This window comes from Schistocerca nitens, chromosome 6 (genome assembly GCF_023898315.1).
Source record: "Schistocerca nitens isolate TAMUIC-IGC-003100 chromosome 6, iqSchNite1.1, whole genome shotgun sequence".
Classification (NCBI taxonomy): domain Eukaryota; kingdom Metazoa; phylum Arthropoda; class Insecta; order Orthoptera; family Acrididae; genus Schistocerca; species Schistocerca nitens.
In genome coordinates, this window is record NC_064619.1 from 456960506 (window position 1) to 456984957 (window position 24452).

The following is a 24452-nucleotide window of genomic DNA, read 5'->3' on the forward strand; positions in this document are numbered from 1 at the left end:
ACATTGTTATAACTTTCTCTTATAGCTAAGTCAGTCTTTTTTTGAGACTAAGTGGCTTACCACTCAATTGAAATAATCCACTGATTTGTCAATAAAAATATTATTTAACAGATTAAAACTGACTTGGAACCAAAAATAATTCCTGAGAGGAAATCAAAAAATAAACATAGTAAACTTTTACCAAATTCTATTCGATGTGCAAACGAAATAAAATCAAGTAAAGATAAAAAAAGTTTTAATAAAACACATCGTTGATAATTATTTCCCAAACTTAAGAAGAGAAAATATATTTAATTCAGACTCAAGTTCAGACGAAAAAGTTGGTGAAGGTTTGATCAGCTGAATAAGTTTGGATGAATGACATTTAAGATTTATTTGGTAGAAAGGTGGTAATTCATGAAGAAGAATTAGATGGAAATAAAAATTACCATAATGGAAAAGTTGGAATAACTCCAATGTTAACTAATAAATCCAGTGATTTCATTATCAACAAATCAAAAGGAATTACATATTTGATTAGATTTTTAAATAAACTTAGTCAGACTTTATGAACAAGTAAAAAACGTGGTAAAGGAATAGTAAATGCTTAGATTAACAAACTTCCTTTTGAAATGCATCTTCCTGGTTGTAATTGTTGTTGTCCTAGGACAAAAGTAGAAGAAAGATTGCCTAGAGATGATAAAGCAATTAATCTATTAGATGAGGCTTGAAAAATCATGATATTGCGTATGGAGATAATAAAGAGTTAGAAAATGGCATGTTGCAGGTAAAGAACTTCGATTAGCTGCAAAGGAAAGACTGCATGCCACAGAGGCTTGTTAGGAGAAAAATTAGCTGCAAATGCAGATAAAGGAATAATATATGTAGAACGCCAGCTTAGACTACATTTGCCAGTTTAACTAGACTTCAGGCTGCATCTTGTTTAAAATGGTTAGGACTATAAATCTTCGAAATCTTCATAATTTTTTTATCTTTAGATGTAAATTACTTCAGCATTGATTATACCTTGCTTCCTAGTAACAAAACTAAACCAAAATCAATTAAAATTGAACTCAACAATAAACAATTACATAGTACTGATCAATTTTTAACTGATGCACAAAAAAAGACAGATAAAAAACTGGCGGTAACTTACTCATAATATGAGATATACCTGTTTTGAGAAAGATTATCGAATATCTTACAAAAAAGAAAGATAATGCTGGACTAACAAAACGCAAAGGCCGATTTTTACCATTACTTCTGGTTGCATTACCATATCTAGCAACTATTGGTTCACTAGCTGGTGGATCTGCAGCAATTGAAAATGCAATAATAAACAAGAAAAAGGCTTGTAAAGAATTAGAAGTACAAAAAAGACACAACCTAGCAATGGAGAAAATAGTTGGTCCTGGGCTAAAAAAAGAAAAAAATCTAAGAAGTAATAAAAAATTGTGGTTATCCTTTGTATAATTTTGACATAGAAGAATTATTTAAACAATTAAAAATTAATCCCTTTCAAGGTGTATTCATGATCAGTAAACCATCAGGACTTCATCCTAGAGAATATGAATATGGAATAGTAAATTTAGGTAGATCTGTACATGTTGGTACTCACTGGATTTGTTATTATAAATCGAAAAATATGAAACTTGTTTTTGATCCATTTGGAGAAAATATACCTAAACAACTAGTTAACTATTTGGGATGAAATGATCTATACTATAATACTGATGAATACAAAATTTTTATGAAATAATTTGTGGTCATCTGTGTCTGTTTGTTTCAAAACTGTTATCAGATAGTTATAAATTTAATGATATTTTGAATCTAATAAATGAATATTTTTGGAAATAAGCTGCAGCTTAATTTTCACATGATTAATGAGCAGATAAATTCAGAAAACATGAAACCGAGTTAGAAGCAGAAATTGATCCAAAAATAGAAACTTTAATCAAACAATTTCATAAGGAATTATGTAACATTTTTAAAGTAACTAAAGGATATATTGACGTTAAAGTTAGAAGATTAGTAGATTTAAAAGATCCTATAAGTAGTTATGATTCAGTTACCATACAATATTTAGAAAATAAGTTAACCCATATTGTATCAAAATCTGAATACACAGATATTATAACACAGTTCAGTAACTCTTTCACTACATCACATTTCAATGAAAACATTTCGAAGGAGATGGAACGGACTAAAAGGCCTAATCCTTAATGTACATGGTGATGGTATCAAGCAAGAACTGGAAAAATCAGTGCAATTAACCCACAGGTAGAATTTATGCCACTTGGGAAAAATAATACATGAGCATGAGAATAAAAGAGGCAACGAACGTACCACAACACATAATTTCAAATTATCACTAAACTAATAGTATCGTTAAAAAAACGAGAGTTTCGAGGTGGGGCTGCAGGTTGCCTCAATCTAAAATTATAAGAGATAAAAACTACAAAAAAGTAACATGACTAATAAACGTAAAGAGAGAAAGTTATAGACTGGTGTGAGAACCGACCATGTCGAAACCAGGCCACCGCCATGCCGGTTGCTGCGGCTTCGCAACGCTTCTGTGATGGCAAATCACACTTGACGCCGACGCGTGATGCAGCATGCACGAGTACTGCAACCCAATTACGATAGCTGTGGGGTAGATGGAGGATGGGGGGTGGGGGTGTCACCGACGCGTTCCAAACGATTCGGTTCGACTAAACAGCAGATGTAAACAGCAGAAATCAGCCCAGAGAAGCAGTATTTAAAAACGTACAAACCAGCCCGTCCTCGTCAAACAGCTGGGCATTTGGGGCCAACGAAGTGTACGGACCCTGTAACGAACTTTTGAGTCAGCTTGTGCGCCACATTTCGCGAACGCTTGGCTTTGGGTAGGGCCCACGGGAAATCAATACTTAATTGAAAAGGTACCAGCCGAAGGTCTTAATTTTGTCTTGTGCTATCGAGAACTTCCTTAAACGCGAAGTTAAGTATTATTAAACTCTGAAGTAGCTACTCGCTCCCCAGAGACGACTGCTGGCACTCGCAAGACCTACGATGTCGTCACAGCCTGTCTTTTTCGTGTGCCTCGCGGGCAGTGATGACGTCGAGTCTCTCCTACTTTGCGCCAGGCCGATGACGGAGACCTAGACGCTTGTGCCTAAGCCGGGACACTTAACCGCTGCCAACCGCCCAGTCCTCTGGGCGCCAGGTGGACAGCCCTCCACTTGGCCAGCATACCTGGAGTAGGACGGAAGGATCTAGCGATCAAGCCCTTGCCGGGGTACCAACAAAAGACCACCGCAGCCCGCCGTCCCTGTGGCTGCCCGTCGCTGCCGCCGGCCACTCTCACTACGGCCAGGAGACACGGCAGCCTGGCGACGCAGCCGCGACAGCACAGCACTGGAATGCGCAGTCTGCAGCCGAATGCCGTCGCCACTGGGGAGACGCTGTAGTATTCTTTGCGCCGCCCACTGATGATTGTAAACAAGCCTCAGTAAAGAAGTCATTATAACCATCATCGATCCTTCTTCAGCAGCACTACGTCATCCCTCGGCACAGAATCCTACATCACAGTAAGCTATCAGAGCCGTCCTTTACACACTGAAGCACCAAAGAAACTGGTTTAGGCATGTGTATTCAAAAAACAGAGATATTTAACAGGCAGAATACGGCTCTGTGGTCGGCAATGCCTATATAAGACAAGTGTCTGGCGCAGTTGTTAGATCGGTTACTGCTGCTACAATGACAGGTTATCAAGGTTTAAGAGAGTTTGAACTTGTTATAGTTGACACACGAGCGATGAGACACAGCATCGTGGAGGTAGCAATGAAGCGGGGATTTTCCCGTACGACCATTTGACGAGTGTATCGTGAATATCAAGAATCCCGTAAAACATAAAAACTCCGGCATCGCTGGGACCAGAAAAATATCCTGCAAAAACGGGACCAAAGACGACTGAAGAGAATCCTTCAACATGAGAGAAGAGAAACCCTTCTCCAAACTGCTGCAGATTTCAATGCTGGGCCATGAAAAAGTGTCAGCATGCAAACCATTCAATGAAACATTATCGATATGGGCTTTCAGAGCCAAAGGCCCACTCGTGTACCCTTGATGACTGCACGACATAAAGCTTTACACCTCACCTGATATCGACAACACTGGCATTGGACTGTTAATGACTGAAAACATGTTGCCTGATCAGACAAGACTCATTTCAAATTGTATCTATTGGATGGACGTGAACGGGTATCGAGACAACCTCATGAATCCATCGACACTGTATGTCATCAGGAGACTGTTAAAGCTGGTGGAGGCTCTGTAATGGTGTGGGGCATGTGCAGCTGGAGTGATACGGGACCCCGATACGTCTAGATACAACTCTGACAGCTGACAGGTACGTAAGCATTCTGTCTGATCACCTCTACCCATTCTCGGTCATTGTGCATTCCGACGGACTTTGGAAATTCCAGCAGGACAATGCGACACCCGACACCTCCAGAATTGCTACAGAGTGGCTCCAGGAAAATTATTCTGAGTTTAAACACTTCCGCTGCTCACCAAACTCCACAGACATGAACATTGTTGGGCACATCTGGGATGCCTTGCAACGTGCTGTTCAGACGAGATCTCCACCCTCTCCTACTCTGACGGATTTATAGATTATGGACAGCCTTGCAATATTCATGGTGTCAGTTCCCTTCAGCACTACTCCAGACATTTCCATGCTACGCAGTGTTGTGGTACTTCTGCGTGCTCGCTGGAGCCCTATACGATATTACGCAGGTGTACCAGGTTTATTTTTTTTGGCTCTTCAGTATATAACGATGAAATTTTGACCATAGTTTGTTATCTAGTAATTTACATCGAACCAGGGTTAATGAGGCCCCTTGTTGTCAATTGATGCAATATCAATTGGAGATTTGAGCCATTTTTTTTTTTTTTTTTTTTTGCAGGTGGTACAACAGTCACCAAAAGGATTTATTCATCGTCACAGTAAAATATAGCCTACAGCTACCAACTGCAGTCACCCGCGAACGTTACACTGTGTAGAATGTATGCTAAGTTTCTGCGTGAATGTTCTGGTATCCCGGCCCGAACGCACAGACGTAGACGATAGCCGCTAGGCGGAGCTCCTAATATTTGCTCCTATAGCCCGTGAGACGAGTGATTGGTACTGACAGTTCTGGCGGGCAGACGGCGCTGTTGCCGAATGTGGCTCACAGCACGCGGCGCCCTGTCTGCTACACGCATTCTCTAGCAGCAGAAATAAAAGCGAGACAAAATACAAGTCGTATTGGTACGCGTGAATTTATTTAAAGTTGATGCTTGAAATATATTAACTCGAAAACTGATAAGAGCTATTTAGTACAAGTATCTAAGATGCTGAAACATAATAAAGTTATTTGTTAAACTTCACAACTGAAATGAAAACTATTTTCGCAAGTTGTTGAACATTAGCAGTTTTAGTTTCTGTTGTTAAGTATTAGCATTATTAATTTGTTCTACTATGAGCTACAGAATAATTGGTCAGTGTATTAAGAGTTATAATCTGAAGAAAGTACTCACAATATGATGATCTGCAATCTCCCTCCTTACATTACTGACTACATTGTAGTTACTGTAATGGAAAAACACCACTCAAATCACTGTCAGAATCTGATTTGACATTATCTTCCTCAGCACTACTTGAACTATCACTGCCCTCTCCCAGATGTATAATTAAATTTTCAATGCATTCTTCCACAACCCCTTGAGTTTTGACTGCCTCTGTGATGGCACTTGCAGTGCTGTTTACAATTTTAGTCCACATCTCGCTTGTCACTTTATTGATAGCTGCTGGAAGGAGAGTTTCAACTTCAGAGATGGTGAATTTTTTATTGTTTGCAGCAATGTAATTTTTTATCTGCGCCCACACTCCTTCAATTGCATTGAAGTGACAGTGGTATGGAGGAAGCCGAACGATTTCATGCCAGTGCCTTTTAGCAATGTCGTCAATTACATATGTTGGAAATTGGGGTTTCTTTTGTGCCACAATTTCGAGCAGTTCCGCCTTCCTTAAATCTCCTCTGAAATCTACTTTTCGCCGTTTCACCCACTGAATGATATCGTCTTTTTTTGTTGCCAAGGTTGGTGCCTTATCGTGAACAACGGAATTGTCAATAACAATCACTGATGGACTTACCAGATTCGTCATAAGCGATGTCTCGAACCATTCTTGAAATACTACACTGTTCATTTCTTCATGGTAATCTCCCGTCTTTTTTGACTGAAACATTTTCAAGCAGTTTGGCACAAAACCTTTCGATGTTCCTGCATGTAAGACAATAATACGCCCTCCTTTGCCAACAGGCACTGCCATTGTCCCCTCGGGCGTTCCATCATTCCAGCCTCTACGTAAAGAATGGCTGGCACTGACCCAAGATTCATCTAACCACACTATACTTTCGAATTCCACACCCATGATCCTGCGCAGAAATCTGCACCGCCATGCAACTACATCTGTCCTTTCCATTAATACACTCCTGGAAATGGAAAAAAGAACACATTGACATCGGTGTGTCAGACCCACCATACTTGCTCCGGACACTGCGAGAGGGCTGTACAAGCAATGATCACACGCACGGCACAGCGGACACACCAGGAACCGCGGTGTTGGCCGTCGAATGGCGCTAGCTGCACAGCATTTGTGCACCGCCGCCGTCAGTGTCAGCCAGTTTGCCGTGGCATACGGAGCTCCATCGCAGTCTTTAACACTGGTAGCATGCCACGACAGCGTGGACGTGAACCGTATGTGCAGTTGACGGACTTTGAGCGAGGGCGTATAGTGGGCATGCGGGAGGCCGGGTGGACGTACCGCCGAATTGCTCAACACGTGGGGCGTGAGGTCTTCACAGTACATCGATGTTGTCGCCAGTGGTCGGCGGAAGGTGCACGTGCCCGTCGACCTGGGACCGGACCGCAGCGACGCACGGATGCACGCCGAGACCGTAGGATCCTACGCAGTGCCGTAGGGGACCGCACCGCCACTTCCCAGCAAATTAGGGACACTGTTGCTCCTGGGGTATCGGCGAGGACCATTCGCAACCGTCTCCATGAAGCTGGGCTACGGTCCCGCACACCGTTAGGCCGTCTTCCGCTCACGCCCCAACATCGTGCAGCCCGCCTCCAGTGGTGTCGCGACAGGCGCGAATGGAGGGACGAATGGAGACGTGTCGTCTTCAGCGATGAGAGTCGCTTCTGCCTTGGTGCCAATGATGGTCGTATGCGTGTTTGGCGCCGTGCAGGTGAGCGCCACAATCAGGACTGCATACGACCGAGGCACACAGGGCCAACACCCGGCATCATGGTGTGGGGAGCGATCTCCTACACTGGCCGTACACCACTGGTGATCGTCGAGGGGATACTGAATAGTGCACGGTACATCCAAACCGTCATCGAACCCATCGTTCTACCATTCCTAGACCGGCAAGGGATCTTGCTGTTCCAACAGGACAATGCACGTCCGCATGTATCCCGTGCCACCCAACGTGCTCTAGAAGGTGTAAGTCAACTACCCTGGCCAGCACGACCTCCGGATCTGTCCCCCATTGAGCATGTTTGGGACTGGATGAAGCGTCGTCTCACGCGGTCTGCACGTCCAGCACGAACGCTGGTCCAACTGAGGCGCCAGGTGGAAATGGCATGGCAAGCCGTTCCACAGGACTACATCCAGCATCTCTACGATCGTCTCCATGGGAGAATAGCAGCCTGCATTGCTGCGAAAGGTGGATATACACTGTACTAGTGCCGACATTGTGCATGCTCTGTTGCCTGTGTCTATGTGCCTGTGGTTCTGTCAGTGTGATCATGTGATGTATCTGACCCCAGGAATGTGTCAATAAAGTTTCCCCTTCCTGGGACAATGAATTCACGGAGTTCTTATTTCAATTTCCAGGAGTGTATTTTGCGTCCGTTAAACAGTGAATAGCTGAAGCCTATGTCTTTCAACACTGTACGCAATGAAAATTTTCTCCCTTTAAAAAGATCGTCTTTCTGAAGCGACACCAGTAATTTAGATAGAGTGGGATGTTCCCTTCTCTTATAATAGCTGTATATATGACGACGAATAGCGTCTTTCTGAAAATCGTCCAAAGCTGTCACCTGCTTATTTCTCGGTCGCTTCTTTCCTGGTGTGTGCAGCTTTGTTGTGCCAATCTCGTCACAATCTACACTATACTGTTCTTTCCCTATCTTTACAACAGTGTTCTTACTTATTTTCAATGCTGCTGCAGTTCTCTTCACAACCTGAACAACAGGAATTAAGGGCCCACCTCTGTCCTTTTGTTTCTCAAAGTAATTCCTCACAGAGCACACGAATTCACGGGCCTGGGTGTGTAGCACACTTTTCTTCCTCCGTTTCACTTCTTGTGTTGGGCTGGTACTACCCGCCGCACTAGACATTGTTTACAACGAAACATAAACAAAGAAACACTAAAAACAACAAAAACGAAATAAACTGCGAATTCAACTTCAGACAAACGACTAACGACCGCACCGCCTGCACGCGAGACACTGGTAAGTTTCATAAGCGCGCGCGACCGGGTTTCAGAGCGGCAACGTGGCCCTAGCTACCCGTTCAAAGTCAGGCCGTCATTGGCTGCCTGCCTGCGGTCGCTAGGCAACGGAAAGACGCTACCGAGCTGTCAATACCAAAGACTCGTCTCCCAGACAATAATATTGTCGCCACCTCAACACCAGGCGCTGGCTATGCCCAAGCCTATTGGACAGCGGCTGTGCTATAAAGCGCGCAGGATAACAGTTCGAATCCCAACCGAAAGCCCACAATAGACTAAAACCGCTAAAACTACTAACAGGCCGAACTTATTGATTGCACCCTTCCACTATTCTGCAAACCTACGAGACCCTAATTTGACCTATCCTCTGCTATGCAAATGTTGCAAGGATTTCCGCCTCACCAAGGTTCTGTAAGTCCCTGCAGTCCTCGAACGCCATGCACTCGGTCTCGCTTTCAGCATCCGTTTACCTTCCCCCAAATGGATCCTCTACCATCTCATCGAATTCCCGCCGCTCCTCACCCACATCAAACACCTCCACATCCTTCCTATCCGCAGTTTAGATTCCAATAACCTCATTGTTTCCTCTCTGATTACCAACCCTGGTATGCTGCCGCATATTCACAAACACACCCCTCTGTCTCTACACCTACACACACTCCATATCCTATTCCAACGCAATTTCAACCAACTCCCTCTCTTAGACAATCAGATCTGCCCCGATATTTATCCGTCCTATCAACCTTAACTCTTCATCCACCTACCCCACTCCGCATCAGGGCTCCTCTCTCCTTTTCCCTCTCCTTCCATCCCCGACACTGTTCTCCTGTAACCACTACCCTACCCACAAACCGACTGTATTTCCCAGTATCCACCTCAACTCCTACCTATCATCTCCATAGCTTTCCTACGTAACAGACTTCTATCTTTTTACTCATATCCCTGAACTCTATGGAACATACTCTTTCCTCCGTGGATAGTCCTCACCCTGTGCAGGTCCTTTAGGTTTTAAGTGAAAGTGCAGTGTTTCAGTGTTTTTTATCAGCAGAATTTCACCTTCCCTTGAAGTGTTTTTGGAATGTTTACATTTTCCTTTTTAACTTTCATCTTTGCTTTTTAATTTAAAGCGGAAAAACTGTCCCACAGTTTGTTTCTAATTGTCATTATAACTTTTTAAAGAAATCGTTTGGCTGAAGAATGGAATACTATACTGCTGACAGCACACCACCTGCCCATGTGGGGCGAGGGGAATCACATAACAATAAACGAAAAGAAATGGCGCAGACCACGATCGTGTTTGGACTGTGCTTTCCTGTCATTCCCATATACGCACCATCGCCTGGTTCCAGATACCGTCTCGTCTCGTCTCGGCTCTCAGTTTGATTTAGACTCCGCACTTGACATTCTTTCTCTTGTTGTTCGTCCTTCGCTGTTGTTATCTTTCGTGATTTTCGGCGTCTCACCGTCGAGGCCTTGGCCGGCCGCCCAACATCTCCTGGCCGTGTCCAATTCAGGTTACCGTAAATCTTACATATTCATTTAACGGGAGATTATATGTCCTATGCTGCCAATGTTATGTTATCAAACTTTGAGATCCGTAATCTTGGAAAATTTTTAAGACACGAACTTACACTTTTCCATAGTTACTTAATGTACTTTTGTCGATATACCAAACTAGAATTATTGCAAAAATTGTATTATGAGGCGTTTTATAATATTTTTCTCAAACTCTTAATTTTACTGGCGAAATTTTGTAAGCAAATGGACATAAAAATCAAACAACACAGGTTATTTTTATTTTTCTGGTTCTATATGTGTTGAATTTTGTTCTTGACATGCTGTGAAAATATCATGTTTCTACGTTAAGCGCTTTTTGAGATAACAGGTTATTTATAGCAATTAATTTAGTTCTTAGGAACTGAGGATTTAACTTTCTTAATCACAGACCTTCAGTTCTGAGTCTTTCATGCACCAGAATTGTCCTGGCCCATTATTCGTGTTCCCTTCAGTGTCACAATCACCAGATGTTTGCATTCTTTTCTTCCTTGCTTCTTTTTTCATTTCCTGAACAGGTAGCTCTTCTTGGACTACAAGAAGCACGCCAGTTCTCTCAGATCTCTAGATGTGTTGTGCACTAATTTCACCCCTACATTCACCAGAAGCTGCTGTCTTTTATCGTTCCTACCATTAAGAAATATTACCGCGTCAGACACTGTTAGCTTCAGAGTCATGAGGCCCACAAAAACATTTTTAGGCACATGGCACCACACGACATTACTGAACGATTCATCCACAATATGGATCTTCCCAAGCAAACATTTCTTTAGTAGCTCTGGATTTATCAGCTATTTGATTATAGGTTTGATTGCCACCTTCACTGGAAAAAGTTACCGCAAAATTCAGTTTGCCTGTACTTACACCAAGCACTATCGGGCACGTGTCACAAAAGACTCGTTATTCTGTTTATTTGCACTTTACTCACAGTTTGGACGCTTTTTTCTATGACATCTAACGTAAATTAAAATCTCACGTAACTATTACCGGCAAATTTGCGCTTCTTAAGCATATTTCAACGCTTAGTCATTTTATATACGTAAAAAAGCAATATATGCAAGTATACTATAGAGATCGCTGGCTGGCATTATTTTCATAAAAACTAGTGTCAGGAACATAGGACTGATTTGCTTATTTGTAATGCAAAATTCTCAGACGTAACAATGGCATCAAAACGATGCCATTCACAGCATTCTAGACACACCCCGTTTACGTGAGGCTACCAAAACCGGATTTTGTCAACCGATTTCCCGATACTGCTTCTAAGTGGTCACTTCAAAATCGATTCTGGAAATCCGCTACTAGTTGCCGGTTTTCCAATTCCGCAGTCTATTTTCGCTCCCATGTAACCGCATACCGTTTTGCTTGGGTTGTCAGGTTACGTCTTGTTCTCAAAACATTCGGCTAATATGGACGGAGTGACTTATTGAGCAGTGAAGGAGAAGCAGGAAAATTAGACTGAGCGTGAAGCTGTCTGCCTCTAACAAGCAAGTGGAGTGATACAGCGATTATGCTGACTAAATCAGAAACTGGAACAGCTGTTTTCCAGACGCCACATTTAACTGGTCTACCAAATCCGCCGTCAGCGAGAAACGATTTCCCAAATTCGGTTTTCGTCTGTCGGCAGATATGTCGCATGTAAACGTAGTGACAGTATGGTTCCCAGAATGTGACTGTTCAATTGTGGTTGTGTGTACGAGGCTCCGAAAATTGTCTGTTTTTAGGATATGATGCATCAAAATATTCCGAAGGGTCTGAAGCACATTATGGAATAGAATACAGAAAATATAAAATTTCATCTATTTTGACATACGGTCCCCCCTTAAACAAAATTGAAAGACAAGCATATAAACAAAATGTTGTAATACTGGGTGTCCATAAAGCCCCTTAACAACTTCAAGGTTTCATTACAACGCCAGTTGTTGAAATATTTTAACAACATTTCTTTTATTGTAATCACTGTCTACTAAAGATTATATATACTAAAATTTTGAGTTTCAGATACTCTGATGATGGAAGAGAGTGAACCTCTATAAAATGGCAACTTCTCAAGAGAAGGCACAATCTGTCCTGGTTTATTGAGGCAAAATCGGATGTTCAGATTCGTGCCCTTCAATCCGTGCATGGCACAAAAAATTTATGGAAACAGGGACAGTGTTGGATATTGGTAGGAGCGGGCGACCGAGATCATCCGAGGAAAACATCGATCGCGTTTTAAACGTCTTCACTCGTTCACCTACGAAGTCCATCCGCATTGCTGCCAGACAGTTGCAACTACCACGTTCAACTGTGCATAATGTCGTCCACAAGAACTTACGGTTGTATGCTTACAAAGTGCAACTGTTACAGACACTTGAGCCAAATGAAAAGCCAAAACGGACAGAGTTTGCCCTCAACATGCTGCAACGCCTATCAAAGGATGAAGCATTCCTCAAACGAATTTGTTTCAGTGATGACGCAGCTTTTCATGTCTCTGGGACATTAAACAGACATAATGTGAGAATCTGTGGATCTGAACACCCCAATGTGACTAGGGAGCTTCACCTGGATAGTCCAAAAGTGAATATGTGGTGTGGAATCATGTGCAACCGAATAATTGGTCCATTTTTGTTCAACGAGTCAACAATTACTGCACATATTTACCTCGACCTTCTGACCGATCTCTTCAGTCCCCAGGTATCATGTATGATACTTCCAGGTATTATATTTTTCTGGGGCGCGTACGCAGCGGAATCTTTCCTTATGGTATCATACACGATAGACACCGCGCTTGCTGCAGCTCGTTTGTTCGTGCTTCTGCCAAGCGCCACTAGGTGACTGCACAGATTAGAAAATACGGATTCTGGAACTGCACAGCATGTCTCGGCGAAATAAAGGTAAAGACATAAATTTTATCAGTTACATGTGCTTTCACGCGCTTTAACAACATAGAAAAGCTCTACAGACAATACTCAACAGTCAACTATAAATTAACTTTATACAGGTTTTATAAAAGTTAATGTTTTTGGTATCATATACAATACCCTGGGACACGATTCCGATTTTGTTCACGTCAGTGGAAGTGAAGTTATATTTGTTTTCCGCTTGATTCTGAGGCTTGACTAATGAAGAGATCACTGAGTTGATCAACAGAATTGATCCAGATGAGTCTGACGTAGAGTTTGATGAGTCTGATGAAGATGATGCTTTGATACAAGGAAATCAAAGTGACGAAAGTTCATCAGATGAAGAAACTGTACCTCTTGCTAAAATCCGAGAAAGAAACGAGTTTTGGATGCATACAGATGTGTAAGAATAAGTGTGTTATTAAAGAAATTACCATCTCTTAGTAGATGGTTTACTTAAAAAAACTAATTTGCCTTTCTTTTAGTTTTCAACCTCCGATCCAACATTGCTGCCACCACATCAGTAGCCACAGATGAACTCAAGAAACCATTTGAATACTTTTGCAAAGACTTTCATGGTTCATTTTTTGAGGATATGTCTCAATTCAAAAATTATAGGCATGTCAGTAAAACAGGAAAATCACTAAATTGTACTGTAGAAGAAATGCACAAGTTTTGGGGAGTGAGTATTGTTGCAGCACTTATTGGTTTACCATGTCTAAGAATGTGCTGGGAGAGGAAAAGTAGGTACCCACCAGTTCCAGACAATGTTTCAAGAGACAGATTTTACCTACTGAGGAACAATATAAAATTAGTTGACAACAGTGCTATTAGTGAACAGGAAAACCAATACAACTTTTGGAAAATAAAACCAATATTGGAGACTGTTAGAAAGGGATATTTAGAAAACCATCGTCAAGGGAAATATCTATCGATGAGCACATGATTCCGTTTCGTGGACAAGTCAAAATGAAGCAGTGTGTAAAGGGAAAACCTAACCCAGAAGGTTTGAAGAATTTTGTCATGGCAAACCCTAAAGACATACCCCTTGATTTCTGTATGTATGAAGGAAAAGGGAAAGAAATTCAGTCCGAAAAAGTGCCCCCTCCAGAGAAGTTAGATGCAGGAGGCAGAGTAGTGTTGAAACTTAGTGATACATTGACAGAGAAGTCGTCAATTTATGTTGACAGGTATTTTACTTCTGTTCCCCTCCTCGACAAGTTACTGAGAGACAGGAACATTACTGCCACTGGCACAATAATGCTGAGTCGCTTCCTGAGAAGTATACGGTTTGAGGAAGATGCAACAATGAGAAAAACAAGAGGCAGCCATGATCAGGTGGTAAGGAATGACGGGAAACTAGCAATTATCAAAGGGTTTGACAACCTAGCAATCTATTTGGCTTCAACAGAATCAGGTGTTGAGCCAATTGAAAAATGCATGCAGTGGTCTAAAAAAGAGAAAAAGTACATTGAAGTTCCTCACCCATGTGTAGTAAAGGCATACAATATTTACAAGGGAAGTGTTGACCTGTTAGATAGCATGATGGGAAAGTATGGCATGAGAGCCCAGACCCACAAATGGACCATCAGAGTGATTCATCACTTTATTGATTTTGCAATTGCTGCTGCATGGTTGGAATACAGAGAGACTGCAATGCAGAATGGTATTGCAAAGAAACATACAGTGCCATACTATCAGTTCAAGCTTGATATTGCAGAAAATTTAATATATTTTCACCAACCGTCAAGTTTACTGATCGAACCTCTGGAGCAAGAACTAGGCTCCGAAGAAGATTATTTACAAGATAGGAAAAGACCAAGATGTCCCATCCCACTACCACCAAAGGAAAAAAAAAACAGCAAGCAAGTTTCATTTGCCTGAAATGATGAACCTTGTTCAGAAGAACAGGTCAAAATGCCGGGCAGAAGGCTGTAGAGGTCTCATTTTTGTACGATGTGAGCTGTGCAAAGTGTTCCTTTGCTTCACTGCTGACAGGAACTGTTTTAACAAATTCCACAAAAAATAAAATAGATTTAGTATAAGTGTTGTTAATTTACATTTGATACTTGTGATAATACCAAAAGAGGAACAATAATTTGACACATTTTGCTATGGTAATTTTGTTTATATATTTTTAATTGTTTACATAGTATAGTTAAAAATTTTGATACCAAATTACTGTTTTCACCTATCATGGTATCTACAGGAAATATGAACAATGTGTGTAATATTTCTGACTGGAATTTTTTTTGAATAAACCATAATGAAACTGCATAGTTGTGTGTATAAATGCCCTGCTTGAGTCCCAAGGTATCATATGTGATACCATCTATAAAAAATTGTCAATGGTTAAAATTTTTTTTTGAGGGTAATTCATTGTTAACTAGCATTAGCAGATTGCAGTTAACACAAATTTAGTTCACTTGGAATTTTAATATGTGCTCGGGACTGAAGAGGTTATGTAGCACCACAACTGAGTGAATTACAACCAACTATCATTTTCCAGCAAGATGGTGCACCACCGCATTGGGGACTGCATGTTTGTCGGTTCCTCAATGAAACATTTCCAGGCAGATGGATTGGAAGGGATGGGCCAATTCCTTGGCCACCACGTTCGCCAGATATCACTCCCTTGGACTTTTTTATGGGGATATGCAAAAGATAGCGTGTATCAAATACAGATATGGGACACTGCTGACTTGAAGCAAACGATTCGTAATGCCATTGCCACCACTGAAGACACTATGCTACAGCGAACATTGCAAGAAATCGATTACCATCTTAATGTGATTTGTGCAACTAAAGGCGCCTATACAGAGGTCTATTAAACACTGTCAAAAAAACTTTTATAAACGCTGATTACAATAAAATAAATGTTGTTGAAATATTTCAACAACTGATGTTGTAATAAAATTTTGAAGCTGTAAACCGACTTTATGGGCACCCTGTATATTTAAGTTATGAAATACAAAGGTGGCTGGATGGTCAGTATAACTAAATACCAAAAGAAGCAGAAACTTTTTAAAAAAATTGATCATATTATTGTCTGGTAACCGAAACTCACAGAAAATGTGTCGGAGTTGCGTGTCTGCCCTCATGAATGCATCGTTGCTAACAATATTTCATGAATAAACTAACGAAAACCGTCTGGAGCCTTTCATAACTGCATGGTTGTTCGTTTGTGGGACAACGCATGCATTATAACGAAGCCCTGAATTATCAGAACCAGGCTGTTAGCTATACCGTATGCAGTCTTTATGCAGATTTGGAATCGATGCATATTTTTGACATGCGACATCGCAACTAGGCCATAGGCTCGGCGACTAAAAAGTGTGTACACACTGCTTTGAAAACGTGCGCTGCGCGAACTGAGATCTAATTAGGCATGAATACAAGTTGGTGCAAACTTGTAAATACTGATTATTAAGTGTTGAAAATGCGTATTTTTTAAGAGACATCAATACTGAATGCATTCAATTTCTGTCTTGCAGCTTATATATATCAGTATAACTATCTCTTTAACATGTTGCGAAATGTATTTCAACAATGAATATCGGAAACATTTGTTACACAAATTCCTTTTGAATCATCAGGTTTTTTTTTATGAGCCTGTCTGTCATAGACTCTTATATTTGATAGCTTCTTCGTTGTTGCATCTCTACAGCACGCAATATCTCCGCTAGTAGTAGTAGTAATAGTTTTATTCATCCATGGAGCTGTCTCACAAGGATATTGGGTATGTCATGGTGTTACAGTTTAAGGACAGAAAACGTAATTCATACATACAGATATCCGCACACTTATAGGTTTAGTTTGATTAGGAAAGGGCAGTGTGTTTAAAACAGCGCAACCTCGCTTTTCTCAGGTTTCTTTTTTCTTTGTTCAGTCATCACTCTTTATGACTGGGTTGACGCGGCCCGCCACGAATTCTCTCCTGTGCCAACCTTTTATTCTCAGAGTAACACTTTCAACCTACGTCCTCAATTAGTTGCTTGATGTATTCCAATCTCAGTTTTCCTCTACAGTTTTAGTCCTCTACTGTCCCCTCTAGTACCATGGAAGTTATTCCCCTATGTCTTAACATATGTTCCCTCATCTCTAGTGTACACCGTCATTTGATTATTCGTTCTTGCAAAGAAGTTAAATTATAATGTAAATATCTGGTGCTCAATGTCAAACACTGCACACACTGTACATAAATTATTCCATGATGAAGGAAACTGCTGTTTGCACTCTTCATTGATTTCTCAACATCAGTCACTGCACGCACTACATATACGGTACACGCACACCATCAGCTCACATCACGACCGTGACGATGATGTTTGATTTCCGTTTGCTTATCTGGAAAACTGAATCACCATCCCGCTATAATCAGTGAGATATTGAGCTCAGAGAGAGGGTAAGATGTTAGTATTACCCTTTACAGAGCTTTGGTGTTAAGTTTTACAGAGCGAAAGTGTTGTAAAATAGAGCAACAAATTCGCGAAACCAGTTTAGGAATGGGGTTTCACACAAGTTAAGCTCTTCGTTTAAAACTAAAGTATGATACTGTACAAATAAATAAAGTTTTACATTTAGTGGACCAGGTGCGTACAAGATTAAATGCAATCACTGCAGTAAGCAGTATATACGTCAAACTGGTAAAACTTTGAGACCCGTAATAAATCAGCATTCTGAGATAATCTGACTGAAATGAAACAGTCGGTAGGACCAATCTTGAAATTTTACACGCGGCGCCAAAGGGACGTTTCTTGAACATCTTGGAAGAACTTAAAACACCTGTAAATTATAGATTGCAGCGATCAGTCGTCCTTTTTAAACTTTATTGTGCAGATCTAGATTTCAACTAGAAGCTAGCCATTCGCAATGCACTATTATTTTCGCTCAATGCATGTAATTCCCTGTTGGTCGGGATTCATCCACAATTATTCAGTGAACTGTGGATGAAGGCCGACGAACAGGGAATTACGAGTATATGCATTGAGCGAAAATAATAGTGCATTGAGAATGGCTAGCTTCTAGCCGAACTATAGACCTGCACAATAAAATTTAAAAAAATAGGACTGATCGCTGAAATCTATAATTTACGAGTCAATGCAACAGTCGCTGAGTGCTACAGCATAATTTACCCCCTTCTGAGCCAAAGTTATATTTAACCTTGGGTACTGAAGATCATCCTTTTTCCTAGTGTCGGAGATGACAATGCGCCATTTCAACGGGCCACAATTGTTCACGATTGGTTTGAAGAACATTATGGACAATTAGAATGAAAGATTCGGTCACCCAGATCGCCCGACGTGGATCCCATCAAACATTTATGGGACATAGTCGAGAGGTCACATCGTGCACAGCGAGTGATTTGGCCACGCAGATCGTTCGACATGAATGGCATTGAATATTTATGGATCAAAAATCAGGCGTCAGTTCGTGCACGAAGTCCTACACCGGCAACACTTTTACAATTATGGAGTCAACATGACTGTATTTCTTCAAGGGACTTCCAAAAACTGGTTGGGTCCATGCCTCGTCGATTCGCTTCATTACATCAGGAAAAAGGGGTGCGACACGATTTAGGAGGTATACCATGTCTTTTGTCACCTCAATGTATACGTAAGTGATCACGTTATCCCATATGGATAAATGTATGTTAGACAGGAATTTTCTTTGGTATGTACTGTGTAGAACTTGGCTATCAACTCAGCTAAGCTAAAAGTACCGAAATGCTATTAATTTGTTGAGATAATAAGCTGCACTGCAGAAACGATACTGGAGTAAGATAGTCGACACTTGGTGCTGCAACGAGTAATGTGATTAATAACTGAATCTAAAGGCCACATGGTTAGATTACGTACAGAGAGCTTCAATTAACTTTTATTCTAACAAGTATAGTAGATCAGTTAGTGTTAACTATCACATTGGCGAAGAAGGAAACAGATTTAATTTTTAGCAATTTTATTACAGCAAATGTTCGAAAATCATGTTTCCAAAATCGAACAAAGTTGACATCACAGAAGACATGATTTGGGCCCCCTGTTGGATAAAATCGTTCTGCTAGATACACAAATACGTTCGCTTACCAGCCAAACTCCTTCACTCTCGTCAGTGATAGTCTGCTGTTTTTTCCACCCTGTTTACGAGGGCAAATCAATATGCGGAGAAAACTTTTTTCCTTCTCCTTAGGTTCACAGCACTGATATCACAATGACATTTCTTAAATTCAGGCCCCTCGCGGGGTAGCCGCGCGGTCTAGGGGGGGGGGGGGGGTGTTGTCACGGTTCGCGCGGCTCCCGCCGTCGGAGGTTCGAGTCCTCCCTCGGACAGGAGTGTGTGTGTCGTCCCTAGCGTAAGGTAGTTTAAATTGCATTAAGTAATGTGTTACCTTAGGGACCCATGACCTCAGCAGTTTGGTCCCATAAGAACTTACCATAAATTTCCAAATTTCCGTTAAATTCATTATCGCTCTTGTTCAATGGCCGTGTTGGTTTAGGGAATTACTCTATTCTTAATGATTTCAGAGCATTTTGTTATGAGTGCCCCGTTGTCCGTATGCACCAAGGAATGGAAAATGATTGGTTTACTGTAGTCTGCAGGAACTATTCATGCCGGCCGGAGTGGCCGAGCGGTTCTAGGCGCTACAGGCTGGAACCACACGACCGCTACGGTCGCAGGTTCGAATCCTGCCTCGGGCATGGATGTGTGTGATGTCCTTAGGTTAGTTAGGTTTAAGTAGTTCTAAGTTCTAGGGGACTAGGGGACAGAAATTAAGTCCCACAGTGCTCAAAGCCATTTGAACCATTTTGAACTATTCATAATTGAAATAGAACACACTAACCAAATTAACTTCCTGGATATAGCAATCAAAAATCAAAATAATAAACATGCGTTTGAAATTTACCGTAAACCCACAGCAGCTGATGTAATCATTCTCCAACACTCGAACCACCCACAGTCATGAACGCAAGCAGCAATTCGACACTTGCTCCATAGATTCAACACAGTGCCTCTCAACAATGAAAACTACCAAACAGAACTTGATATAATAATGCAGATGGCCAAAAACAATGGCTAAATAGTAACATAGTCACAAAGCTAAAACAAAATTAAAAGCAAAATAAAAGCAGAAAACCCATAACCACAGCCAGCAACACAACAGAGGCAAACACTATAACAAAGGGGGTTGTCCTATTGGCCATTACAATTTTCAGGAAACTTTGCCCATAAATATGAATGAAGTTGTAAATTTGAAAAATGTACTGAGCCTCTGTAATAATAATATTCTGTGTAAAGGCCCGTCCACACGTTACGATCTGTCTGCGCAAATGTCTGCGCACATCACATCTGCGCAGACAGATCGTTGCGTGTGGACAGAAGATTTGCACCAACCTGAGGTGTGTGCAAACCTCGAAGTTGGAGTTGGAGGTTTGAGCGAAACCTCTCAAATCTGTGGGTTCAAACCACATCTGCGCAGACAAGTTGGAGCGTGTGGACAGGAGATCGCCGCAAATCTGGCGCGAAACAGCTGTTTGCTCAGTCTAGTGTTTGTATTTGTGCACACCGGGCATTAAATTGGCTGATACTCGTCAGTGTTCTCGAGAGTTTGTAAGTGAATTCATTGAAATATGTAGAAACCACCCATGTTTGTGGAAGATTAAAAGTAAAGAATATAGTGACCGAGACAAAAAGACTGCAGCATACAATGCTCTAATTGAGTTATCCAAAGTTCAGAAATCTAGATCTGGTGTAGGAGTAGATCAAGTATACCAGCCAACGTTATGGTATTTTGATCTGCTTGGCTTTCTTAGTGATCAAGAAACACCAAGACCAAGCAGGAGTACAATTGAAGATGAAATTGGAGTGTCAATGTTACCGTCAGCCGTTCATGAGGAGAAATTGCCCTGCCCATACAAGTATTTTTTCTCATAATATGAAGGGTTACAAGCTTTAAGAGATAATTATAAGTTTCGACATCCATCCGCAAATAATTTCGCCAGTCGTTAGGTTCGTCCTGCAACTCTCTCAGTAAATTTACGTGAGAAAACTGCTTTCGCTTTAGCAGCCACTGTCTACACCATTTTGCCCGCTTTCTCTGTTTCCTGCGGTTGGTCTGAATGTTTTTTGCAACACAAGTTGCGAACACAGACCACAACAGAACTTCCTCCATTTCTATATTTCAAAATAACTGAATTAAATGTTTGACGTTTACGGGGAGCGTAGTCGCTTGCCACTGATATTTCTTTTCTACACCGACAGATGGCGGGCGAGTAGTAGATTGGGGTTTGTGTCGTGTGAACACACCACATTTGCAGCGATCTTTTGCATGTACAGACATCTGCACCGATGTCTGCGCAGACAGATCGTTGCGTGTGGACCGGGCTTAAGTCTGTGTTTGTGACCAGAGTTGATGGTCACAGAGGTTAACTTTGCTTTGTCAGAGTAAGTCAGAGAGTAACAGTAGCAGATTGTGTTGGACAGTCTGGCAGTGTGTTTGGTTTAACAGAAGATGGAAGCTGGCGGATTGTGTAGTGGAGACAGCGTTATTTAGAAAGGATTTTGTAATATCTTCTGAGGAAAGATATTGAACAAATGAAATTGTATTAATGGAAGAACGATAAAAGCGAACTTTTAAGATACGGTAGTCCAGTTCTTTATATTTTGCGACTGTGTAGCATCTCATTGTTAGAACACAGCATATGGTTGAAGTTTGCTGTAAAAAAATTGTCACGAAGCATATGGGCTTGTCTTCTTGTTAAAACAAGTGTGAACGGAAGAAACTGTACACAGGAGAGCTATTAAGAAATATTTTGTTAACTTGTCTAGGTGTAAGAACTGTATGAAAAGTTGTACTGTGGTTATGGTTTAATGAAGCGCAGTTAAACTTGGAGTCTTTCTTCTCATTTATCCGTCGTTAAGATTAGTTCCCCATGTACATTTACTTTCATGACTCTTTGCAAAATCGTATTGCGTACCGCGAGTTGTGTGCTGAGATGCATTTATGAAAATTGGTAACATATGGACCTGTGTTGCACATCGCAAATACGGCAAATGAAATTTGGTTTTTGACAGTCACATCATTATTACAGAGCAGATGACGATTCCGTGCTCACAGGTAGACCAATAAATTTAATTACCATCAAGTTTATGTCCGTTGTAAGGCACAGTGATTGGCAGAGTGTATTTGTCAAAATAATAACAGTATCAGTTGAGAGGCTTAATACTAGTAAAAGACTTAAGTAAAGTACTATTTCGTGAATTTTGAATCAGTCTTATCAGAAAGTCAGACACGTTAATTTTTATATTCATTTGCTGTGCAGTTACAATAAAACTTCTGCAAGAGTGATTGTTTGCGAGAGTAAAGATAAAGATTAGCAATAGTCAGTGTCGACATTTGAAACTGGGGCATTTTGTTTAGCAGTCAGATGGAGTATGTAAATTTCATTGAAAACGGATTGCTTTCTCGCAGACAAGTTGTTTGATGTACCAGCTAATCTGGATTTCCCATCGTGTAGCATGAACTCCGCATACTCCTGTTCAACAATAAATTTTCAGAGTTCTCTTGTGTTTCACTGAGATTTACATATTTCGACATAAAAAATAAGTTGTACACATTTGTCAGTTATGTATTTGACACTTACGAACAGGAGTGTTTCAGATTAGGCGACTTTGCAACCAATCGAGATAACGATAGCTGTAGGAAATCAATAAGTATGAGCATCCATGGTACACAGTCACTGTAAAGAAACTTCTAAAGAGACAGATAACTACATAACAGATGTACGTTTGAACATTTTATTTCGGTTGTTCCAATGTGATACATGTACCTTTGTGAACTTATCATTTCTGAGAACGCATGCTGTTACAGCGTGATTACCTGTAAATACCACATTAATGCAGTAAATGCTCAAAATGATGTCCGTCAACCTCAATGCATTTGGCAACACGTGTAACGACATTCCTCTCAACAGCGAGTAGTTCGCTTTCCGTAATGTTCGCACGTGCATTGACAATGCGCTGAAGCATATTGTCAGGCGTTGTCGGTGGATCACAGAAAGAAATCCGGGGACGTCAGATCCGGTGAACGTGCGGGCCATGGTATGGTGCTTCGACGACCAATCCACCTGTCATGAAATATGCTATTCAATACCCCTTCAACCGCACGCGAGCTATGTGACGGACATCCATTATGTTGGAAGTACATCGCTATTCTGTCATGCAGTGAAACATCTTGTAGTAACATCGGTAGAACATTACGTAGGAAATCATCATACATTGCACCATTTAGAACGTCATCGATAAAATGGGAGCCAATCATCCTTCCTCTCATAATGCCGCACCATACATTAATCCGCCAAGATCACGATGTTCCACTTGTCGCAGCCATCGTGGATTTTCCGTTGCCTAGTGGTGCATATTATGCCGGTTTACGTTACCGCAGTTGGAGAACGACGCTTCGTCGCTAAATAGAACGCCTGCAAAAAATCTGTCATCGTCCCGTACATTTGTCTGCTACTGATGTGCGGATTAACCGCGACAGCAGCTAAAACACCTACTTGGGCATCATCATTTGTTGCAGGTCGTGGTTGACGTTTCACATGTGGCTGAACACTTCCTGCTTCCTTAAATAACGTTAACTATCCGGCGAACGGTCTGGACACTTGGATGATGTCGTCCAGGATACCGAGCAGCATACATAGCACACGCCCGTTGGGCATTTTGATCACAATAGCCATACATCAACACGATATCGACCTTTTCCGCAATTGGTAAACGGTCCATTTTAACACGGGTAATGTATCACGAAGCAAATACTGTCCGCACTGGGAATGTTACGTGATACCACGTACTTATACGTTTGTGACTATTACAGCGCCATCTACCACAAAGCGAAAAAAGGGCTCCAACTAAAACATTCATATTTCTTTACGTACTATACAAATATGTAATAAAAATGGGGGTTCCTATTTAAAAAACGCAGTTGGATCACACGCCCTGGTGGCGGGGGGAATAGTTATTCGGTTAGATCATCAGCCTTTTGGGGCCAATGAATCAAACATATCACTGTAGAATACTCTCATAGCCTGTTGCGAGTCCGTAGGGACAGTGCTGTGCCGCGTAAGGACAGCGAAATTAAGTTTTACGGGTTACTTTGCGTTTTTAGTGTAATTTTCAACGTCGATTAAATAGTTTCTTTTACAGGATTTCTGTGGAACATGGATTCGTTTTGGATTATACGATTAGTGGTATTAATCACGACTTCCCAGTGTCTTGCGCTAAGTAAGTATTAAAATACTAACCGATATATTTATATATGTCCTGAATTGCATGAAATGTGTAGGGCGTGTATGGAAACATTAGTGACAGATTGTAAAAACATGTGGTACACACTGAAATGGAACACACTTTGGATTCCCCAGGGAATGTTGAGTTCATTGTGGTGTCAACGCGAAATTACACATTGCAGTGCTGTTTGCAAATCTATTCC

The 24452-nt window shown here is 41.3% G+C and overlaps 1 protein-coding gene across 5 annotated transcripts in view; it reads left to right on the forward strand.

The window, feature by feature from the left end:
• The first annotated feature begins 23939 nt into the window (after positions 1-23939).
• The window catches only part of LOC126263354 (neuroglian-like), an 80533-nt gene continuing 80020 nt past the window's right edge, over positions 23940-24452 (forward strand). For 4 of the 5 annotated variants that reach the window (XR_007546870.1, XR_007546872.1, XR_007546871.1 and 1 more), the window contains exons 1-2: positions 23940-24082; positions 24167-24244. Coding sequence is in view for 2 of the 5 variants with exons in the window: in XM_049960442.1 (XP_049816399.1) it covers positions 24181-24244 (64 nt within the window). In the remaining 3 variants the exon portion in view is untranslated. The remainder of the gene's footprint in view (positions 24083-24166; positions 24245-24452) is intronic. The other variant, XM_049960443.1, reaches the window with a different exon arrangement.